The 23,893-nt window shown below is 36.2% G+C and overlaps 1 protein-coding gene across 1 annotated transcript; it reads right to left on the bottom strand.

The window, feature by feature from the left end:
- Window positions 1-13,710: 13,710 nt before the first annotated feature.
- Window positions 13,711-23,307, bottom strand: LOC128213098 (tartrate-resistant acid phosphatase type 5-like). The gene is made up of 6 exons (XM_052918625.1): window positions 23,212-23,307; window positions 18,564-18,769; window positions 18,103-18,227; window positions 17,221-17,418; window positions 16,745-16,892; window positions 13,711-14,478 (listed from the first exon to the last, which is right to left on the bottom strand). Exons 1-6 carry the CDS (start codon window positions 23,246-23,248, stop codon window positions 14,230-14,232), a joined length of 963 nt encoding a protein of 320 aa, XP_052774585.1. The 5' UTR covers window positions 23,249-23,307; the 3' UTR covers window positions 13,711-14,229.
- Between the last annotated feature and the right edge of the window lie 586 nt (window positions 23,308-23,893).

The raw sequence follows: 23,893 nt of genomic DNA, 5'->3' as shown, positions 1-23,893 counted from the left end.
AATTGCGGGGTTGATGTCATTATCGGGGATATGAACGCAATTGGGTTGGTCAAAGTACGCGTGGAGTCCTTCGGACTCCACACACATTGACCAACCCAATTGCGTTCATACCCCGATAATGACATCAACCCCGCAATTCATTCCTTAATTGATTTAAGCAATAAAATGGTATTTCATGTGGCCCAGTGAATTTCACTTCTTTCACACTGGAGATGTGACTATATTTCTATTTATTTTTTTTTTATGCATAATTATTGGAATATGAATCAAAAGAGGTTAATATGTCAAAATTCGATGAAATTGATCAAATATTGACGAAGTTTTAACCTCAATGAAACCGGGATGCCATGTGTAAATCCCTCGTCAGTGGATTGCTATGCATTCAAACCAGTGTACTAATGAGATGTAGGTTCGAGCATGGGCTTGGCATAGCGGAAGTCGCTGGTTCTTTCCAGAAACACCTTGTTGTTTTCGTCGATCACAGACGTTAATATTTACCTTTAAAAATGCCGAGACCCCATTACAGACCAAAATTTAACACTGATCAGTTTTCAACGAAAGTTTTGATTGAAATAAATCGTTGTCAGGGTTAATTTTTGTTGTGTTTCAATGTAGGTATGTAATAAAGACACTTAAAGTTTTACTTCATTTATTCTACAAGTGTATTACATGTGAGTGCATCAATAGTGTAGCGAATTTGGGCCGAGCGATACTTGTTAAACTGTTGTCTGCTGCTTTTACATTAAGGCGTAGGATTTTGCTATTGTACACTTTCACTTTCGTTTTGAATAGTTAGGAAACCCGCTTTATTTCAATCATCTTAAAAGTTATTATTTCATTGGCAGATACGTTTCGAAAGAATAGGAGGCTAAAGGAAATAGTAAGTAGTCATAAACAATTGTATTTGGATTACTAATATATTTGTTATGCACCCAATGCTTCAAACTTTTAATATGGGGTATGAAATAGTTTAGAGAGTGAATTTCTCAATAAAAACAACAGCTAATGATACAACTTGATCGTAAATTGAAATAAGATGGTTGAATAATAATAATCATGGTGCGAACAGCGATTTATTATAATAATGTTGTTTTCTGAAAATATGAAAATATAAGGCGAAACCCCCTATGAAAAAGACTTAACGTTGAAAATGGACTATTCCAACTGGTTAGGACCGTCCAATGTGGTCACGTAATATCGTGGGTATAAATACAGCAAACCAGCGGGTTTTATTCATTCTTGTGCTGGCTTCTGCGAGAGCAACAACTGGATAAGACAAGGTGTACTATATTTATTGTCTCTAATAGGGGTTAAACACTATTTGTCATAGCGGCAAATATACATGTTAATTCCCAAGGGGTTTATACCGAACTATCTATATTAATATAGATATAAGTATGGTATAAACTGTGAACCAGAGAATACTAAATAGAAAAGCGCCTCCTTAACAATAGAAGTAATGAAAGTAAACTCAAAAGTCCTTACCGTACATTGACATAATACTATTAGAACAGTTTTTAAGTGGAAAGCTAGGGATATCGAAAAAGTAAGATAATTTAATATGTGCGTATATGAAAACTGTAAATATTCAAATCTTTGTTGATTTATCATTGATTGAACGATAATTGTTTTCACTATCCAATCATTTTAAATAATCATTAGTGCAAATTATTTGGCAAAGTAGCCAAAGAGGAAAATCTTATATATAACCATTTGAAAGTAAGCCCCGGCACGTTACAATAGTCTGAATCATACCGCCTCTCTGATACTTCCAGGGGCTCCACCTTGGTGCCTTAGCAGGGTGGTTACCGATTTGCATATATAGGCGGAGCTTCTATGCTCACAACATTACATCCCATCTTTTCTCAGATTTAAACTTTCAACATCTGCCAAAGATTAGTTTAATATTAAAAACATTATCAATCATTAACATTTAACCACATGGTAGTCAATTCATTAGGAGAGTAGTTAATGTTCTGGCAGTTTATGAAATGTGGCATTATGGCCAGTGTCAGATAGAGCTAATGTCCAACAGTGTCAGATTTATGGCATCGGCGAGCACTAATTGCTTGATTCGCCACAAAGTTTTGAAAACAAATTGTCTGTTTGTAATTACACTGGTCGTTTTCTGGGATTAAAAGCATGTCTCTGGCAGGATTGTAAATTCCAAAGAATTCCAGGTAAGTCAGTTTTCTGTTCAATGAATTTAGACTGGTCATTAGAATCGGTATATAGATCACCTGATCTTACTTTTGTTCTTTTTTTTTACACTGAAACATATTAAGAGATTTGCACTAGCATCAAAATGTCATGAATTAAAATTATATGTACACAAGTATAAACATAAAGTTAACGAATATTCCATTTCTTAAACATAAAAAAGAATGCGCAAACATATTGTAAATTAATCCAAATTCATAAAGGGATTATTATGCCTTTTCACTATAAATCACTTTTGCACAAAGTCTTGGAAACGTTCTGGGGGGTTTCGATTTCGCGATAAACGTCTCGGTTGTGAAGGCTCTTGTTCGCCCGCACGTACAGTGCCAGGACGAAAGAAGTCGTCTAAGTCGTCCTCGCTGTCGGAGTCGTGTAGCCTTATCAGCTTAAAAAAGGACGAATTGCGGGTGATTGACTTGTTTTCTCTTTTCGCTGTTATCATCGAACCGTTTATCTTTGTAATTTTATATGGCTGACTGTCGAAAGGTGTGGAGAACTTGCTTATTTTGTGTTGTACAGTGTCGCCAACGTTAAATGTTGCCGGCTTTACATGCCGTTTTGCGTCCGCATACGATTTCATTTTAGCTTTTTGATTTGCGTCATTTTCACGAGCTTTGACTTGCTCATTTTTCTTTGAAGGTTTCGATGGTGCAAATGGTAATTTTATTCTAATCTGTCTTCCAAATAATAATTCTGCTGGACTGTATTTTGTAGTCGCATGTTTTGTAGCTTTATATTTCCGTACGAATGCATGTCTGTGCGCCAATCTGTTTTTTTAGTTTTTGCTGCGCGAATTACTTTTCCAATTGTTTTCATGGAACGCTCGCATTCTCCGTTTGCTAGAGGCCAGATAGGAGTTAATTTTCGGTGTTTGAAACCAATTTGTTCTGAAGTTTTGAAAGTCTGCACTATTCATCGGCGGTCCATCGTCAATTCTCAGTACTTTAGGCATTTAATATTCTGAGAATATTTTGTCAAGCATCTCAATAACTGATTTTGCATTAAGAGATGTTATTATTTCAACAATTGGGAATCTTGAAAAGTCATCAATCAAAACAAGAAGATATTTTCCATCAGGAAATGGTCCACAGAAATCAATGCTCACTGAATCCCATGCCTGTTTTGGCATTTCAGTCATTTGAAGTGGTTCCCTGGAGTTTTTATCAGTTGCTGCGAGACAGGGAATACAACTGTTACACAAGTCCTCAACCATTTTGTCCATTTTTGGAAAGTACACCTTTTCGCGCAATAGTTGTTTTGTCCTAACTATTCCTGGGTGTCCTTCGTGTGCTATTGAAATAGCCTTCTGTTGCAACTGTTTAGGTAACACGATTCTATTTCCATGCAAGAGAACTTCGCCGTTTTCGAACGTCCCAACTGTCAGTTCATTTTTCGCACGTGTACGTGTATCTAGTACCGTATTGGTTTTGTAATTTGATTTCCACGAGGACTGTCTGACGTTCTGCATCAGCTGTTGTAGGTCGTTGTCACGGCTTGTCTCATTGATTATGTCCTGCAACGTCATCGCTTTTGGAACATCATGGTACGTAATAAATGACAGGTATTCTTCAGCAATTTTTCCTGCGTTGCTTGCTTGAGTCTTTGTCTTTGTGACACCAGGGTGCCTACTTAGGTAGTCTGACATGTTTGATTAACCTGGCCTGTATATGACATCAAAATCATAGGCTTGCATTTTCATTCGCCACCGTTCGAGCCTGGCTGGCGGCTTGGACTTCAGGTTTTTGTATGTGTTCAAGCGCTTTTGCGTCTGTTACGACGGTGAACTTGTGTCCAAAAAGGTATATATGCCAGTGTTCAATAGCTCATACGATAGCTAAGTTTTCTTTTTCGGTCTGAGAGTACCTTTTTCGATATCTGTCAATGATTTGCTTGCATAGCTAACTACTTTCCCTCCTTGCAGCATGATAGCTGCTATGCCTACGGGGCTTGCGTCTGCAACAATTTGTGTTGTCAGTTTTGGATCAAAACATGTCATTACAGTTTCACTGCTTAGGTCCGATTTGAGCTTGTCAAAAGCTTTTTGCTGTCTTTCTTCCCAAACGAATTTGACATCTTTCTTCACGAGCATTCGCAAAGGTTCTGTCGTTGTTGAGTAGTTTGGTATGAATCTTGACACATAGTTTGTCATTGCGAGGAAGCTTCGTACTTCTGATGAGTTTTGTGGAGCAGGTGTGTTCTTTATTATTTCACTGAAAATATAGCCGAAGAATTCAAGCGTTTTCTTGTTGAATTCACATTTCTGTTTGTTCGGTGTGAGGCCTTTTTCATGTAGACGTCGTAAGGCAGCTGCCAGTCTACTGTCGTGTTGCTCCTGCGAACTGCCATACACGATTATGTAATCGCTGATAATAATAATAATAATAATAATAATAATAATAATATCTTTATTTTAAGAAGGTGACATATTAAGATCATGTACAAAACTACAGAATCTTATTTTCGATATGGCCCTCTGAAACAGAATGAAAATATGGCAAATAATCATAAGACAAACATGAAGACGATGCTAACAACGATGACGATGATGATGATGATTATAAGTATGCTGTTGATGCTGACGATAATGATGCATATGATGACATGATGATGATGTTGAATCAATATTAGACAGATACTCTCAGTTAAATATAATTAGGAATAAAACATCACAATTTGTATAATCACAAGTTTCCTATGAGGTACTGTTTGACCTTTATTTTATACGTATTAAAGTTTTTTGATTCTCGTATTTCCAAAGGTATATTATTCCAAACAATTCTGCTGTAATATGTAAACGATGCTTTCATATAATTAGTACGAGGTCTAGTTTGTAAAACAATATCTTTGTGTGCCATTGATCTTAGCATATATACATTATTGTCTGAAACTGTTACTAATTCTGACATATATGATGGAGCCATGCTATTCAACGTCTTGTAAACTAATACTGCTGCGTGGTATTTACATCTATCCGAGAAGTTTAGCCATTTTAGTTCTTTAAATAGATTTGTTGATGAATCTCGTTTAGATTTACCAAGTATGATTTTTGCAATTCGTTTTTGTAAGTTATTTATTTTATTCACATATGAATTGGTTCCCTTGCCCCAGACCAAGCAGCCGTAATCAAAATTTGGCAGAATATATGCATTGTAAAACATTCGTTTTGTATCAGGTGTGAGGAAATATATTATATTTTTTAGAAGTGTAATTTTCTTATTCAGATTTTTACAAACATAATCGATTTGCACATGCCAGTTTAGTGTATTATCTATATACAACCCTAATAACTTTTGCACAACAACATTAACTATTTGAACATCATTAATACAAAGTTCAAGATTCCCAGTGTTTTTTAATTTATTTGCAGACCCTATTAACATGCATTACGGTGATGTTTTGTACACCTTCAAGTGAGGTCCGTATTGCATTTTGGAAAACTTCTGATGCACATGTTAATCCAAAGTTTAGTCTTTTGTAACGTCTTAGGCCAACATGTGTAGTGAATGTGGTTATGTTGCGTGATTTCTTTGAGATTTCAAGTTGATGGTATCCCTGATTTAAATCCAATTTTGAGAATATTTTTTAACCATTTAAGTCCACAATTAGATCGTCAATTGTTGGTATAATATGTCGAGTCCTTTTAATGGCTTCGTTAGGAAGGCGCATGTCTACACACGTACGGTTTTTATTGTTTTTGTTCTTCGGTTTCGGTGATACCCAGGCTGTTGGTCCATCTACTTTTTCGATTATATCCATGTCTTCGAGCCTTTTGAGTTCAATTTCCACCTGTTTTCGAAGGTGAAAGGGTATTCTCCTATGTGGTTGCACAACGGGTTGAACTGTTTTGTCTACAAATAACTCAATTTGTGTGCCTTTCAATTTCCCAATGCCTGTGAAAACCTTTGGGGAATTTGTCACATATTTCACTTTTGCTTGTAATTGAATATATTTCTGTAACGACTTGCAATGACACTGATGTAGAGTATGATAGCAGATTGCCACTGTTTCCTTTCGTTACGTATTATTATGCCGCTCATTTTCAGCCTACTAAATGTTCGATTTTTAACACATAAAAAACATAATTGTAATTATGCAGGAGATCATAATTAGATATTAATAGCATTTCCTCAAATACTGAGATATTTCATTTAGGACACATAAGTAATAATTATCACTTCTTACATCTCTAAGTTTGAGACAGGGTCCAAATAATCATTTAATGATCTTTCAGTAATTGACATTATTATGTCATTATTTTGCTTGAAGATAATATTTTGATTTTTTGATAATCACTTTCATCACCTGTCATATTTTATCAAATTCTGTATCACATTTAAGGAGTATATAAACACATACATGTATTCATTAAAATAGTGATGATTTAGTAATCAATAGTGCAACAACTTTGTGTAACTTTGTGAAAGACATTATACTCTATTTCTCTATGTGTAAAACTTTGTGCTTTACTTTGTGTGCATCTTAAACTGTGTGAACATTCTAAGTGACTTAATTCAATTGAATGAGTTAATAGTTAGACTTCTATATTTAATTTAAACTATTCATAATACTTTGTTATTTGTTACTAGAATAAAAAAGTGAAATCAAAATGGCGCTGCACGTTCCTTTTTGTCGGAGTAACGTTATGTGGCAGACACACGCAATGTCGTGTTGCGGGTGTGATGCGCACAATGCAAACGGTCGCATAAAATAATATCATGGCTGTCGTAAAATTGTCTGGGGTTTCTATCCTTGCTTGAAATTAACTGGCCCATAATTTTGACCGCTTCAGTTGAACCATATGCGTATGCTTTCGTATCCGTTTTGTTTAATTTTGGCTTCGGCTTCATGGCGTTGTATGCTTGTTCATCAATGACGCTTACGATGACCCTGTGTCTACGAGCATTTTTAGGGCATGACCTTCGACTTTGACTTTGATCGTAGGTCGCTTGCAGGATATGTCTGGCTTATTTGAATTTATTGCGAGTCCAAACGAAAATTCGTTTCTGCTTTTATCATTGTCCGAAATTTCAATGTCTGAACATGTATCGGTACCTACTGTATGCACTGGCTTTGACTGTTTGCGCTTTGAACGACAAACAAGCTCAAAATGATTCTTTTTCTTGCAAAAAATACATATTTTGCCGGGACGTTGGCCATTCATGTGCGGATACTCCTTATCAAAGTTTCTACAGCATCGTGTTTTCTGTTGCGACTGACGGTATTTAGTGCTGGTAGACTGTCGTTGACAACGGTTTGGTTTTTGCTTTTGCCGGATTGCATAGGTGTTGTAACTGTTGTTGTGGTTGGCTGATTGTTTTATCTCGCTTGCGTTTTGTCGGACAATTCTAGAGATCGCGCTTCTTTGAATATTTCATCTAAAGACATTTCTGATCTGAGCGCTTTGCGCCTTAGTCTTGTTGACGTACAGCCTTGTATGATTTGTGACTTAATTTCCTTGCCTGTATTTGCAAAGTCGCAGTGTTTTCCAAGCTTTCTGTGGAAACTGTCCAAGTTTTCGTGAGATTCTTGCTTTGCCTGTCGAAACGTGTACACTTCGAATTCAATACTTTTCTTAGGTGCAAAAAACTGTAAAAATGTCATAAACATCTTCACCAGCGTAGTGCAAAAGTAACGCTGTTTTGCGTTTAGCGTCCTTGACATCCATGCCAACTAGCATGATTTCTAGTCGACCTAACCACTTCATCCAGCGACTGTCCACTGCTGTTTCAGTGACATTGAATGATGGGAAAACTGGTAATCATTGAGCCATTTTTGGTCAATAATCAATCCTACTAATTAATTACACAGCACAGGTTTTTTTTACACGGTTAATCCGCTTTTCATGTGTTTTACACTTTTATCCTCGTCGCCATTGTTGTGTTTCAATGTAGGTATGTAATAAAGACACTTAAAGTTTTACTACATTTATTATACAAGTGTATTACATGTGAGTGCATCAATAGTCTGAATCATACTGCCTCTCTGATACTTCTAGGGGTTCCGCCTTGGCGCCTTCGCAAGGCGGTTACTGATTTGCATATATAGGCGGAGCTTCTATGCTCACAACATTTTAATTTTAAACGTTGAAATGTTAAGATGAGTCATGTTACACCAGCGTCTATAAAATACATTCCGCTATCCAGTTTGGTAGTACTTCACGAAGCAGTGTTTAAACTATTTTTGGACTAGGGCACTTGTGGCCTAGTTCATAGCCGTAATCGCGATGTCTGCATTTTCTAGCCGAATCTGAGGGTTCACTGACGTAATGTATTCATACGCTGTATTTTGATTGGATTGCCGTTAGCAAATTTGAATAATCAAAGTAGTACCAGAACTGATTACAATGAAAACATCCAATAAAAATAGTTCTCCTAACAAGACAAGCTAATTGTAAGTTCCTTTTAATGAAGCACAAGAAATGGGTACGTAGCGAGTGAGTTAATCGGGTTAACTACATGAATGTTCTTGCATACGGTCAGATTAAATGCAATAAGAATATGAACATATTGGAAAAGTACTCATCGACATTTTCCGTTCAAAGCTCTTGATTGATAGACTGGTAGCCGCTTTCTCTTTTATCCGAAAAGAGACCAGTATCAGCTAACCACGGTGCCCGTCGCGCATTCGAAATGTCTTGTGGGTACGTAAAACGAATCAAGCTTGCGGTCTAAATAGTAAACAGCCAAGATATTTGTTGTTGTTTTTTAAAAAAAGTATTGTTATCCTTTGTATAGAATGTTGGTATTAATTTATTTACAGGGCTATTCTTTTTTTCGACATAATTTGCATGTTGCCGTGACATTTTCTTTTTAAATACAAAGTTTATTTTTTAACTAATCATTGCATGTCACTCAGCACTTTTTTAAATACAACATGATTTTTGGTATTGATTGTTTAAATACTATTAATGTAAAATAAAAAAACCATATGCCGCGTACCTGTATAACGTTATAACTTGTGTTCTTGAGGAAAAGTAAATTCGGGTACCAGTCTACTGTATTGACTCATTCACTCTGATCAGAGCAGTCGAATGATTCACACATGTACATGTTATCACTACTTCCGGATGCTGATGATGTGAATTTTATACGTGTTATGAAGAAGAAATTTATCAATAAAGTCGCCATTGAATGATTACCACCATCAAACGGATTTATTGTCATCTTACCGTGGATAGCATGTTTTATTTGACACGTAGAATTTCAAGCAATACAAGTTCGTTTGATAAAATCATGTGATTTCAATTTTGCAAAATGGAGATAAAGAAATATCAAATATGCGCATACTTATTTATAAAGTTTCATTTTAAATGAAGCCAAATGTATGAATATGTGCATAGCATCTGGCTTATGAATATGATGAGTGTTTAATTATGTGCATAGAAATGTCTTGGAGCCATTCTCAGTGTAAGTACATTTTGTTCAATGACATTGTGTGATAAACCATCGCCATTTGCCTGCTCACTTTTGATTTCTACTCTTATTATGCACCAGTCAATTGTTACCACCCCCTCGGGGTATACTAGGGAAAAGGGCAGTGTTTTCACCTTTCAGCGATGTCCTCGCAGTGCCTGATGATTGCGGTGGTTTTGTCTTCCCGCAAAATATAGCGGGGAATTACCCTTACCTAAGATCCTTGGGGTGCGAGGTTATTTGGCAGGGATTTTACCACCAGTTCGTTCCCGCAGGGTAGAGCAGGGATTTTATAGGGAATTGGTTGGACTGAAAGTCAAAATATTCCCCAGACCTGGAGGGGGGGGGAGCGGGCGTGGTTACATTTGACTGGTGCATAAAGTTCTTTTTCTGAAGACGCTTTGAGCTCACTTTTTGTTTCCTCGCCAAGAATGAAAATCAGTAATCACCCAATGTTGTGGCATAGTGAAGTAATGAAGATTTAACCTCACAACAGTCTTTCTCAAATGCTGTCCAGGCTTTTTTATGCTTAAGAATAACTTACCTGGAGATGTCAGACCAGAAATCGTCTTGGCATGAGATTGGATTACTGTGGATCAGCATGCACCAGTCAATTGTAACCAGGGCCCCCACATCCGGGGGTATACCGGGGAAATGGGCCGTGTTTTTACCTTTCAGGTGGCCCCGCAGTATCGGGTCTTCGTGGAAAATACAGTGCGGATGTGACTTAACCTTATGTCCCTTGGGTGCTGGGGGGATTTGGTGGGGACTTTGCCATCAGATCAATTACAATTAATTGACTGATGCATAAGCTTGCGTATACATACAGATTCAGTGTTTTGGTGCGCAGTTGACAAATTAACTAATTACTTATTAGAAGTTAAGAATATATATTTATTTATATAAGTATACTTTGCAATCTAAGTCATAGATTTGAAAAAGGTAACCTGTATCAATAAATGCAATTATACATAAATAACTGTGCAAATCTTTATGAATCATCCAAATATGAGTACCTTGCAGGGTCTATGTTATGTTTTAAAAATTATACTAAGGGAGCTTTCAAGATTAGTTTTCCAATCGCATACACAATGCAGTTTGAAACCTTGATAATTCAAACAAATCTTGGTTGCAGACCATTACTATTAAATATTTGATAAGTCACAGACATTATAAGGTACATTTTAAATGGGCTGTACTCAGTTAATAATGAAAAAGAAAAAAAACTTTCTTTTTTATAGAAACCTGACATTAACTTGGTATCGATGTGTACCGAATTAATGCATTGAAACTTACTAACTGATGATGCACATAGTTTACAAATGATTTATTAATAGCAGTTATTTCGTGTTTTTCCATTAAAAAAAGATTACTAAGTACATTGTATGTCTACCGAGTATAATTCATTCCTTATGCGTAATCTGCCGTTGATGTTATTACGTGATTTAAGCGAGTTAGGTATATATCTGGAAATTCCACCCAGTCTTCATATCATAGTGGATTCGACACTGCACTGCATTGTTTTTACATTTTGGTATTTTATTTACAATAACGATATCAAAGAGTAAAATAGTTTATTAAAAAATTGTCCCTAGATTCGTTAAAGAAAATATCCAACTTTTTTGGTGCCATTCTGGTGTACAGTCCCTTTAATAAACAACAGGTGAAGCAAATGCTGTATTAAATTTGAGACAGACAAAAAGAAGACAGTACAAAGTTCAACAAGTGTGACCAATTTGAGAATACCCAGTACCTTACGTAATTTATAAATATTCATGCGATTCAGACAATTTAAATGCTAGAAATCACAAAAAAAACATTCCCTTGAATTATTCCTGTCATAGTTTAAACTCATAATCAAATTTCAATGCACAGCATTTGAAATAATTTTAAACAGATGAAAAACTGTTATTTTTAAAAAGCACAATACATTGTTTATCTTTTATGTGACCTAACATTAATATAAAAATTTATTCAGATCATAATTTAGAGACTTTTCTTGCACTTAAATGTGAACAAGTATGCTTGGGATTGAACACTAAGAAAAACAAATTTCAATGAAATTAAATGAAGCACAAAATATACAAAAATTGAAACTTTTTAGACTTTCAAAACTTTAACATTTATACTAAATACGGTTACATAAAATGATGAATACATTTGTAGGATATGATATCCCACTAAATGTAACCGTCGGCTTCGTTCATTCTAAACTTTCTCTCAGTGATAAGGAATAAATTTTATTCACTGCAGTTGTTTTCTAACTTTATGATAATAAGAACAATGGAAACAATGCATTTACTGTTGATCAGTGCAGATTGTGGGAGGTCATGGTTGATTTCACTGAACCACCAATAAGCCCTGCCGAAATTGGATTCTAATTGGTCAGTCAGGTGTTTTTGGTAGGCATGATTAGTATGAATCTTAATTTTAACCATCATTTATGAATGTTTACCAAATCATTGAATATCGAAATAACAAGCGAAATGTTAGTTTGAATGATGAAAGCCATGAAATATGTGAAGTATTCAAAAAGAGACCATTTTCCAGTTTGTGTAAGTATCGAGAAAATATTAAGTAAACTTATTTATTGTTTATCTGGAAAATGTTGAAATCTCATGTTTAGCCTTGATTGCTATGCTATTGCAATATGTTTTATTCATTGCAATACTAATGTAAAACATTTTTATGTTGACTTAAGTTTGTAGATAAAAACTAATGGTATTGGTGATATGAGAATGATCTCGTAAGTCTTTAAAATCCCTTTCGGTATTGTGAGGATTTTGCTCCAGTCTTGATCAGTTTAGCTTTTGAAGATTTTCAAAGTAACTGCAAAACAACTCCAGCTGCCTAGAAAGACTATGTCAAACCCTGACCAGATAAAATATCTAGTGTTTTCAAATTACCACCTTGGCAATGGTTTTATCATAACATAGGATATTAATGCTAGTGGTTTTAAAGAAAATGCTAGTGTTTTTGTATTCGGAATGATATATCATAAGTGGCACTAAATTGAACATAATTTATAGTTCTCATTGATAAAACACATAGCCCCAAGTACATGTTGATCTAAGATTTAAGGCTTGGATGGAGTCAGGTCAAGAAAATTGCATGTAACATTGTCAATACATTGTACTTTCCAACGCAAAAACTGTTTGTTTATTCAAGTATATAATGCACACCAAGGAAATGCAGTATTGCTTAACCAGCTCAATTGACATCATGAGTTGGACATTAAATTGCTGCAATTAAAGGCACATCTAGATATCAGAATTATTCAAACTCTGATTTAGCAACCTTATTATAGTTTAATATATGAACTACTTTTGTGAAATGAAAGTTTTTTTAGATTTACAAGGACGGGTAAAAGTATTTGTAGTAAAGTAAATGTACTGCAACACCTGATACATGTTGCCTAGGAATCTTACAAATTCTAGGCACTCCAAATGTTACAGTTCTATTCAATTCGGAGTGCCTGAAATGAAAGCTTCTTGATTCTACATTCAACATCTGTATGACCAATGACCAGGAGAATCATGAACCTACAACCATTTGCAACTGTTGAGATAGGGAGCTATCAGGACAGAGACAGAGGACAATACAAGAATGTCCTACTGTTGCATTTATTGATGTCTTTTACAAATATTATCCAAAGTATGGCCCTGTGGTTTAAAGCTCCCCTGAAAAAGAGGTGACAGGTTTTCTATATAGGATATAATTACATCATTGAAAATCTTCTCTGAAACTGCAAATAACAAACCTTTGATATAAAATGATTTGATCAAATTAAACAAGTATGTGTACTTTGGTTAACATACGCCAACCACGTAAATTAATTTGTTTAGGTCTGATCTAACGACATTGAGATTTTCAAAAGAACTATGACTTTATCTGATTAAACACTTTAGCCCCCACCCCCCTCCCTCTACCCACACTTTTAAAATTTCCTTTGCAGCTTGCAAGCAGTTTTAGTCTAAAGTTTAAGCTAGCCCATTAAACAGTGACCCCTTGTAATGTGAGCCGATTTGTTTAATGCTTAGAACATGGTTATCAACATTCCCCTAAAATGAAGCCCTAGTCCATCAGTGCTTTCAGCACTTTGATTATTTTATGGAATACGATAACTACATAACATATAACAGCAAATACATACACGTACCAGATTGGCGCCAAAAAAGTGTTTTTCTGTAACGAATTTCAGGACAATTATCATTGTTGATAAAATGTTTTACGCTTTGATATTATAATTGTAAAAACAAATCCAAAAATGTAAAAAAAAAATCGAGTCGGAGACCGGGTTCGAACCGGTGTCGCTAAAATTGCAGTTCAGTGTTGTATCCACTGTGCTCTGAAGGCTTACACTAACCCTTGTTGTTGTTGTTGTTGTTGAGTTTATAAAGGTCTACCCACCGTTTTGTGGGATAATGATTTATGGTCAGACAATGAAGATCTGTCATTGATCAATAAAAAGGTTCCAGTGGGGCACAATTCTAACGTGTTTATAATAATTAGTATTGAATGTTACCTGAAAACAAGAACACTTCTGAAAATAGTTCATATTCGAAGCAACAGGTACTCTGGTATTCAGAATACTCTTTCAACTCTTTCTAGAATACATCGTGTAAGAGTACAGTGTGCTGCCAAAGCCATCTACAAAGCTCATTGTCATATTCTTAGACGTAGCCTCCACGACGGCAAAGCCTCCGAGATCAATAAGCTTCGCCCAGAAAAACTTGAGACTTCCGGCGGGAATATCCCGTTCGTGACTTTTGTTGTCTTCCACGATATTTCCGGCCCCACTAACAAAGTAGTCGACCGTCCACCCGCTCTCCGAGCTACTTATATGCTATAGATAAAATAAACAAGTATGTAATATTAGTTTAAATTCCCAGAATTCTAGTAATAAAGCACACGGCATGTACAATAAGTAAGTGTGGTTCACGCCTGCATGTTTGTAAAAATAGGACTCGATGGTTTCGCCTGTATGTTTGTGATAATGTGACTCGATGGTTCCGCCTGTATGTTTGTGATAATGGGACTCGATAAGATTTCGCCTGTATGTTTGTGATAATGGGACTCGATGGTTCACGTCTGTATGTTTGTGATAATTGGACTCGATGGTTCACGTCGGTATGTTTGTGATAATGGGACTCGATGGTTCATGTCTGTACGTTTGTAATAATGGGACTCGATAAGATTTCGCCTGTATGTTTGTGATAATGGGACTCAATGGTTCCGCCTGTATGTTTGTGATAATGGGACTCGATGGTTCACGTTTGTACGTTTGTGATAATGGGACTCGATGGTTCACGTTTGTATGTTCGTGATAATGGGAATCGATGGTTCACGTCTGTACGTTTGTGATAATGGGAATCGATGGTTCACGTCTGTATGTTTGTGATAATGGGACTCGATGGTTCACGTCTGTACGTTTGTGATAATGGGACTCGATGGTTCACGTTTGTATGTTTGTGATAATGGGACTCGATGGTTCACGTTTGTATGTTTGTGATAATGGGACTCGATGGTTCACGTCTGTACGTTTGTGATAATGGGACTCGATGGTTCACGTCTGTATGTTTGTGATAATGGGACTCGATGGTTCACGCTTGTATGTTTGTGATAATGGGACTCGATGGTTCACGCTTGTATGTTTGTGTTAATGGGACTCGATGGTTCCGCCTGTATGTTTGTGATAATGGGACTCGATGGTTCACGTCTGTATGTTTGTGATAATGGGACTCGATGGTTCCGCCTGTATGTTTGTGATAATGGGACTCGATGGTTCACGTCTGTATGTTTGTGATAATGGGACTCGATGGTTCACGCTTGTATGTTTGTGATAATGGGACTCGATGGTTCACGCTTGTATGTTTGTGATAATGGGACTCGATGGTTCACGCTTGTATGTTTGTGATAATGGGACTCGATGGTTCCGCCTGTATGTTTGTGATAATGGGACTCGATGGTTCACGCTTGTATATTTGTGATAATGGGACTCGATGGTTCACGTCTGTATGTTTGTGATAATGGGACTCGATGGTTCCGCCTGTATGTTTGTGATAATGGGACTCGATGGTTCACGTCTGTATGTTTGTGATAATGGATCTCGGTGTGGTTTATATATGCTTAGTTGTCTGTACAAAACTAAGCTAAAACTAGAAACACCGCAATGCGACGAAAACGAGATTTTTAATATTTTTGCAAAAAGAGAAGGAATTTTGGGAAAATTAAATAGGTGATGGATAAGAATACAAATGGAGAGGGAAAACTCTTATATGACCCATTTTGACGTTTAATGTTACCTCGATTTATAACATACGAACATGAGTGTTGCTGATGACACACAGTCATGTCATGGTGAAAATGTGAGCCAAGTTATTCCGAATTCCTCAAATTCATGACTAAGTAACATTCTTGCATGATAAGAAAGAAGGATTTTTTACCAATATGACCTTTATGTGTGACCATGACCTTTAACCTACGGACAGGAATGTAGTCCCCCAATCCATGGCCAAGTTACAGCTGGAACAATCCAAAATACAAGACACTTTGCCCAATGATCCTAAAGTGTGACCTTGACCTATGACCTATATATAATGGCTCTTATATGCGGCACATTTTCTAGTCATGATGAACATTTGTGCCAAATTATTTCAAAATTATCTTATGTATGGCCAAAATACAGGACGGATAAGCCAAAATACACGGACTTTCGACAATTGGCCCTTAAATGCAACCTTGACCTTTTTTCCACAAACGTAATTTAAAATCCTCCAATGCATGACAAAGTTATAGCCTGGATAAGCCAAAATACAGGCATTTTAACCAACGATCTTTAGGGTTGACCTTGATCTTTGATGCACAGACCAGAGTCTTGTACGCGACACATCGCCTTGGCATGAACAATTTTTGTGCCAATTTGTTTAAAATCTCTTTTTGCATGGCAAAGTTATGTAGTCCAAACGCGAAAAACAAGGCCATCGCCTAGAAGTGTGACCCTGTCTTTTGATGTGCAGACGAATCGTTGACGAATCCCTACTGCATGACGGCCCATTGGTACAACATAATCTAAAAACCTTATTTAATAAATTAGTACAAAAGTAAGTTACCTGGAGGTTATGGTCGTGTCCACAGAAGTAGGCAGTCACGTTATATTTGTACAACATGGGTTTAAGCCTATTTGTAAGACACTTTGTAGGTCCGTGTTCCGCTATAGAGTAGACCGGAAAATGACCAGCAACTAACAGGTATTCGGCTCTGAAACAGTCATGGTCGTGTTCCTTTAAATCGTTGCAAGAACTTAATTTAGCAAGATGTATTTTATTCAGGGCTGCACATTCATGATGTGGGCATCGTGTTTAAAACTTTTTTTAAAACATTTAAATATGTTTAGTAATTAATTCATTACCTGCACTATAATAATGATGCCTTCCCTATTCATTTAAAATCATTATACTTTATTGACATATTGTGAAAAGGCGCATATAAATCTTGTCTAGAACAACAATGTATAGAAATGATAGTTGAAAACATCAGCCTAATAATTTAGGCAATTGAAATTAACCATGCTTGTGTCATATCCTACTTAGACGACTTCAGCTGTGTATCCAACCACGCCCAATGATCCTCGGCGACCTTGACATTCTCGGGGCCATGTGGTTGATCTCCGACAATGTCATGGTCGGTGTTACCACACAGTAGCACTGTATCAATCATGATAATGTCGACCCCGTCCCCTCCAGGGATCTTGAAATTTAGGGAGTAGTAGTAGTCTGGGAAGTTCCTGAAAAAGTAGATCATATAACGTCATCGTTAGTGTTACCACACAGCAGCACCGCTTCAAGCATATGTCGGCAACTCCCCCTCCAGAATTCGGGAAGTTCCTGAAAAAAAATGTTCCAACTGCAGATGTATTATTCACTTTGGTTAAATTTAACCCCGTCCCCTCCAGGGATCTTGAAATTTAGGGAGTAGTAGTAGTCTGGGAAGTTCCTGAAAAAGTAGATCATATAACGTCATCGTTAGTGTTACCACACAGCAGCACCGCTTCAAGCATATGTCGGCAACTCCCCCTCCAGAATTTGGGAAGTTCCTGAAAAAAAATGTTCCAACTGCAGATGTATTATTCACTTTGGTTAAATTTATATATATATTGTGTGTCAGTACCAAATAGTTTGGTTATCTATATGTAATATTCAGCAGATTTCAATGATCGAGAGATTTTCACTCCCCGTTTTGTTTGTAAAACATACTTCAGTTTTAATTCTGTATGTGGTTCAAGAAGCATTCAGATGTGTTAATATTGTGACAGTTTCTATGCAGGTGTCAGTATCTCCTCCAAGAAGTTACGGCGGCTGGCTGAGACGGACCACAAGGAGCAAAATCTCGCGGCATCTCAATCCGACATCAGTCATTACTTCAAGAACGTGTTAAAATAAATAGCTACAGCAGCCTCCGATTCACTCACCAACGCTCTGACCTTTTGGTATAAGCTATCTGGGCAGAAGCGTTACCATAATGATCATGATTTCCGGCCACGATGTACCAGGGATTCATCAGGGAATCATAGTGATATACGTCCTCAAAAGTTTCCTGGCAACAAATTATGAATATATACATCTATAAACGTGTTAAAAAAATCTAACAAGGTATACTCAGTTAATATTTTGACATATTTGTATAAATAGTATATTCATAGTTAAGTACCTATCTGTTTTAAAAAACAACAACTTTAAAACATATCCTAACCAATACACTCGTCTCATCTTTACGATCATTTCTATTGAAAATAATAATGCGTGCATCCCGATACCGTTATATTATTTTATACTGATCAAGATGCGTTGAAAACAATGTAATTTAGTGTATACGCAAACTGTATGATGCATACTGCATATAATTAACAACAGAATAACAGTATGTGTGGACCTTAAACCTCTTGTCATCTACATCAGTGACCCCGTTGGAGTAGAAGTTGTCCCCTAGGGCGAGGTTGAAACTGGATTGGTACATCTCGGAGACTTTGGCCATCTGTTTAGCTACTTTAGTCTCTATAGGGGTGTCGTAGGGCCAGAAAGGGATCCCGCCCCAGTCCCCAACCGCCAGGAACCGTAGGCTGTCCATGCAGCTGACCTCTGAACATGAAAGTTATGTAAATACACATAAAAGTATACCAATTGGTCTACCTGGCAACAGCTGTTGTCAAAACGGGCGTGTTGAATTCTAAAAAGGGTTTATATTGGCAATTTTGGGAAGTTTCCAAAAAAACACATGAAACTGGAAATTTTTCGCGTATTCTTTGTAGCACAGGGCCGTGTCAAGTGGTGTAGTGAAGGAAGCCCTAGAAGTCGTAATAACAAATACTGTGCTGACTATAAAAACGCCAAACGGCGGTTTCGAAGACTTCACGGAAAATCTGTAAACACCTTTTTAACGACACTTGATATGGAACTTGACAATGCAGCTGAACGCGACCAAAAACGCTTTTGGAAATTAATAAGGAGACGGCGTTGTAATGTTAACCGCCTTGGGGCGGGTATAAACTTTAACGGTTCTGTAGTTTGTGATCGCCTACAACTTACGCAAGAATGGGGCCATTACTTTGAAAAAATATATACGCCTATTAATAAAACAGAATTTGACGGAGAGTGGCATGAATATGTCTCCGCGGAAGTTTAAACAAAAATTTCGAAGTTTGCATCCTGACCCCAACGCGACTGTGTGTCCCCGCCAAATCCGCAAGGCTATTTTAGAATGTCCATCAGGGAAGGCATCAGGACCGGACAACATTTATTATGAACACTTAAAACACTCGTGTGACTCTATATCTCCAGTGTTGTCTTCTTTATCAGCGATGTTGCGTCACGCTTATATTCCGAGCACACTCAAATTGGAGACAATCATAACACTACACAAGGGAGGTAATAAGAAGAAAGACAACCCTGATAATTATCGAGCGATCACTTTGTCATCGGTAATATTCAAACTGTTCGAAACTGTCGTGCTTACAAGATCTTAACAACAAATCATGGATGTAATCAACAAGCAGCAAGGAGGTTTTCAAGACGGACTCGGTTGCCTGATGGCGTCGTTTACATTGCGTGAAAGTATATTTTATGCACGTGAATGTCACTCTAAAGTATACCTGTGTTCCATGGATGGCCGGAAAGCGTTTGATACCGTTTGGCACGACGGCATTATGTACAAACTGATCACAGAGTGCAAGCTAGACCCAACAACACTTCTTGCTTACTCCGAAATGTATAAAAACGTGAAAGGTTTGTTAAAAACCAAGGTCTATTTTTCTCCCTACTTTGATATACTACAAGGAACGCGCCAAGGCGGACGGAGTTCCCCGATTTTGTACCTCCTGTATATCAACGGTCTCATTAAAGAGCTGGAAGCCAGTGGACATGGTATATGTTTATATCGGATGAAAGTTGGCAACATCACTGTAGCAGATGACATGATTTTAGCTTCCTTTTCTGTTAACGGACTGAATGATATGTTAAGGAGGTGTGACCTTTACTCTAAAAGATGGCGTTATGAATATAACGCATCTAAGTGTTCCGTTATTGTCTTTAACGAACGTGGACGTGCTAAAATGAATAGATGCTTTAAACTTGGAAATACTATAATATCTGAAGTTAATAGCTATAAGCACCTTGTGATGCATTCCTCTCAACCTCAAAACTTATCGACGACGCATGTCGAAAACTGGGAGGTACACTCTTAGAAATTTGTAACAGCGGGCTTAACCCATATTCACTAAACGCGATGAAGAACTATATACAATAGCGTTGTTATACCAAAATGACTATTTGGCAGTGAGTTTTGGACAAACTTATGCAAAAACGATATCGTCAAACTAAAGAGATCTCATATGTTCTGTGTTAAATTTATACCTAAAAGCACACAGTAAGCACGGACTTTGCGCTATGTGCAATTGATATTAGATCAGTGGAGACTTGTATTGACAAGAGGAAATTACAGTTCCTAGGACAGCTATGCCGCTTACCAAATGCGTATCTCGCTAAAACAGTTTTTAATCATAGGCTGGCGAGATTCATTAATTATGACCAGCAAAGCCTTGGATTCATACCTGAAATATATAGACTCTTACAGAAGTATAATCTCATAAATTATATTAGTGATTATATATTCTATGGTACATTCCCGTCGAAATCATGTTGGAAGACCATATTGAACAAACATGTAATTTATGCTGAGAAACGGCGACAGTTGATGTCCTTGTGCTCGCGTGATGACGCTGGAGAGTTAATGTCCAAACTTTTATGTGACAATAAACCAGCATATCTTTGGTTGCTGGCCAACAAAGGCAATATTATTGGATTCATTTGTAAACAAATGATGAATATCATTAGCCCAACAACTGAAAGGGACTATATACGACAATGCACTTATTGTGATTTATTAACAGACAATTTAGTTGTGCATCGAATTTGCTTCTGAAGTGCTCATGATGCGAAACGGCATTTGATGTGGAGATATGTTCTCACCAACTCTGACACTCCATTGAATTATGCTAGTTTCATTTCGTTAAAGCCAGTCATACAGAGCAATGAACTGATTGAATGTGCTGTTGATTGCCTCATAAGAAACACGTCTTTATATCTTGTGAACCTCATTTGCAGCTTGTTCACATAGTTTTCTGAGAAATTTTATAAACCAAGACATGCTGGCACATCATAACTGATATATCGTTATGACTATTTATATATATTATTTATGTGTAGAAAGGATGTGATATTCATTAAGCAAATTTATCTAGCTATTTCGCTTTCGTATCTAGGAAATGCATGCACTGTGGATATTGTCTTAAAGTGTGTATATTTAATATTGGTCTTTAAATTGTGCTTTATGTTTACTTATAGAGTTAAGTAAATATTGATAAAGCAATATGAAATAGGCACAGGCCTGGTAATACCATTCTTGTGAAATTCCAATATATGTACTCGAAAATGAATTATATAAGTGTGAATGTTGTTTAAATATTTCTCTAATTGCAAACTGTCATGTTGTAAACTTGTTTGTTGTACATTTATAAGCTGTAGTTTTGCTCTTCATAGCACTATGGAGGAAATAAAAGTATATATATGCGTTGTTTTGACACGCCCCTGCGATTTGAAGAAAAATGAACAAAGACTTAAATCATCAAATTAAATTTCTAGGTATAGTTATATATATTTATCATTATACATATTGCTAAATAAATTAATTAACTAAAGAGATTTCTTATATGCTGTCCAGTGATTTATATTGATAAAAAATGATATTCCACTATTTCAGACAATGAGATAACAATTTGATATTTTTCACTGTTTAAAATATATTACTAGAAAATATTAACCAGAGCCCCAACAATCGCATAATACACCTGACCTATTTTAAAGATACCAAAGTTGGTGATGATTGGTTGTACGTTATGCAAATTTAGAAAACAGACACAGTTTTTGTCAATTCGAGGGTCATAACCCTGGAGTGACTTAGATGACGTGGCTGGTTATCGAATCAGACCAAGACATTGTGCTCATAAACATATCGACTAAAGTTGGTGTCGATCTGACAAAATGTTTCTAAAGATGTTGATCGGACAAAACTGATTTAAGGAAAATTCTTTAATTAATGGTCGATAACTCTCGGTAGTCCAAACAAATTGTACGTTGACGGATTTTTTTTTACGATTTTTGATATTGCAAATCCTTCTCGACGTTAGAAATTAGAAGAATCCCTTATAACACGTCTATTATTTTAGACTAACTCTCGAAAAACTCAAAGTTATCCAAGATTATAAAAATACTTATGACCATACTCATTCTGAAAAAAAAATATGATGATAATTGGACAAGACCGATTTCAGGTAAATTCTAAAATTAAAGGGCGATAACTGTATAGTGACTTGAGCGATAAATATGGCTGGTTATCGCTCCCGTCCAATATTGTATGCCCATACAATTCTATTCTATTTTTAAACAAATGATTGCTTGAATTCTTTAAAAAGATAACACTTTCAATATCAATTAATGTTTACAAAAAATGTCACAATTTTCATATTTGATTTTTTTTTATTTCCTTGATCCGGAACTAACCAAGATCCGGAATACCCCAAACAATGGTCATTCTAAAATGCCGTCCAGGCTTCTTTCTTAATGATGTTTAGCCTGGACTTATAAATCACGGTTTGTAAATGTAATGTCCCGAAATATGGTACGTTACTGTATAATATTAAAACAAACTGTGAGATAAAATATGTATCATGGCCCGTATTGTCTACAAATATGGTACGATATATAAAAAAATGTGAGTAAAATTATAAATCAGGGTCCGTAATGTCCCGAACTATGGTCAGTTATGTCCCCAAATATGGTCCGTTATGTCTTGTCCGTAATGTCAGTGATCCTTTTAATAGGAATTAGGTGAATTACTTCCCCAAACAACTGTTATTTAATAGTTTAGTTGCACACCAAAATTATATAAAAAATACAATTATCATTTTAGTTTTGTGAAAACAATAAATACTGTACTGTAGAAGTTAAAACAGGGTAAATAAGAATACCTCGAAGAAAAATACACATAAACATAAATCTTATCATTTTGTACTTTCTTTTTCACAATAACATTGGTAATCACATGACATACTGTATCACATGACACTACATGAGGATGTGTATTAGTCGGTAAAAACGGAATCCTGTTTATCGTTGAAAATTTGTTAAATTACGATTTATATTTTCAATTTGATATTCTTGCGTTTTAAAGATTTTAAAGTATCTCAGTAAATTATTTTAGATTGAGCCATTTCATGCCTATTACGTATACTGTACGTATTACTGCAAAAGATAGGCAAACTGATCAATGATGAATGTCTGCAAACAGCATTTTTCATATATCAAAATGTTTTCAGGGGGTCTGTAGTTTCTGGAATGGCTAATCATATTGTTCAATACCGATGCGAAGCAGAGAAAGTCAAGTCAAGTCAACACATTTATTCACTCAAATTCATGCACAACATGAAAAATTGAGGTAATTGATAAAGACAATACAATTCAAATGCAGAAAAATGCAGACAGCGCCCAAGATGGCCGCCAAAACACAAACAGTTAGTGATCGAGTATTTATATTTGCTTATTTCCATTACTACTTTTGAGTTTTCAAGAACATGTATCAACTTTATTAATGAAAGTAGGTATATGACCAATGTGGTATAAGTGTACTTCCAGTCACGTCAAATGAAAGAA

The sequence above is a fragment of the Mya arenaria genome, chromosome 13 (assembly GCF_026914265.1).
Source record: "Mya arenaria isolate MELC-2E11 chromosome 13, ASM2691426v1".
Taxonomy (NCBI): Eukaryota; Metazoa; Mollusca; class Bivalvia; order Myida; family Myidae; genus Mya; species Mya arenaria.
Note: the sequence above shows the minus strand (reverse complement) of the source record. Positions and strands in the feature narration are given on the sequence as shown.

Bases quoted from the DNA above. Each gene is read 5' to 3' on its own strand.
- LOC128213098 (XM_052918625.1), bottom strand. From the start codon at position 23,248: ATGATAAGATTTATGTTTATGTGTATTTTTCTTCGAG. The intron at 18,770-23,211 runs GTATTCTTATTT...TTTCATGTTCAG, and splicing joins TATGTGTATTTTTCTTCGAG to AGGTCAGCTGCATGGACAGC. The intron at 14,479-16,744 runs GTAACTTACTTT...TTTTATCTATAG, and splicing joins GACACGACCATAACCTCCAG to CATATAAGTAGCTCGGAGAG.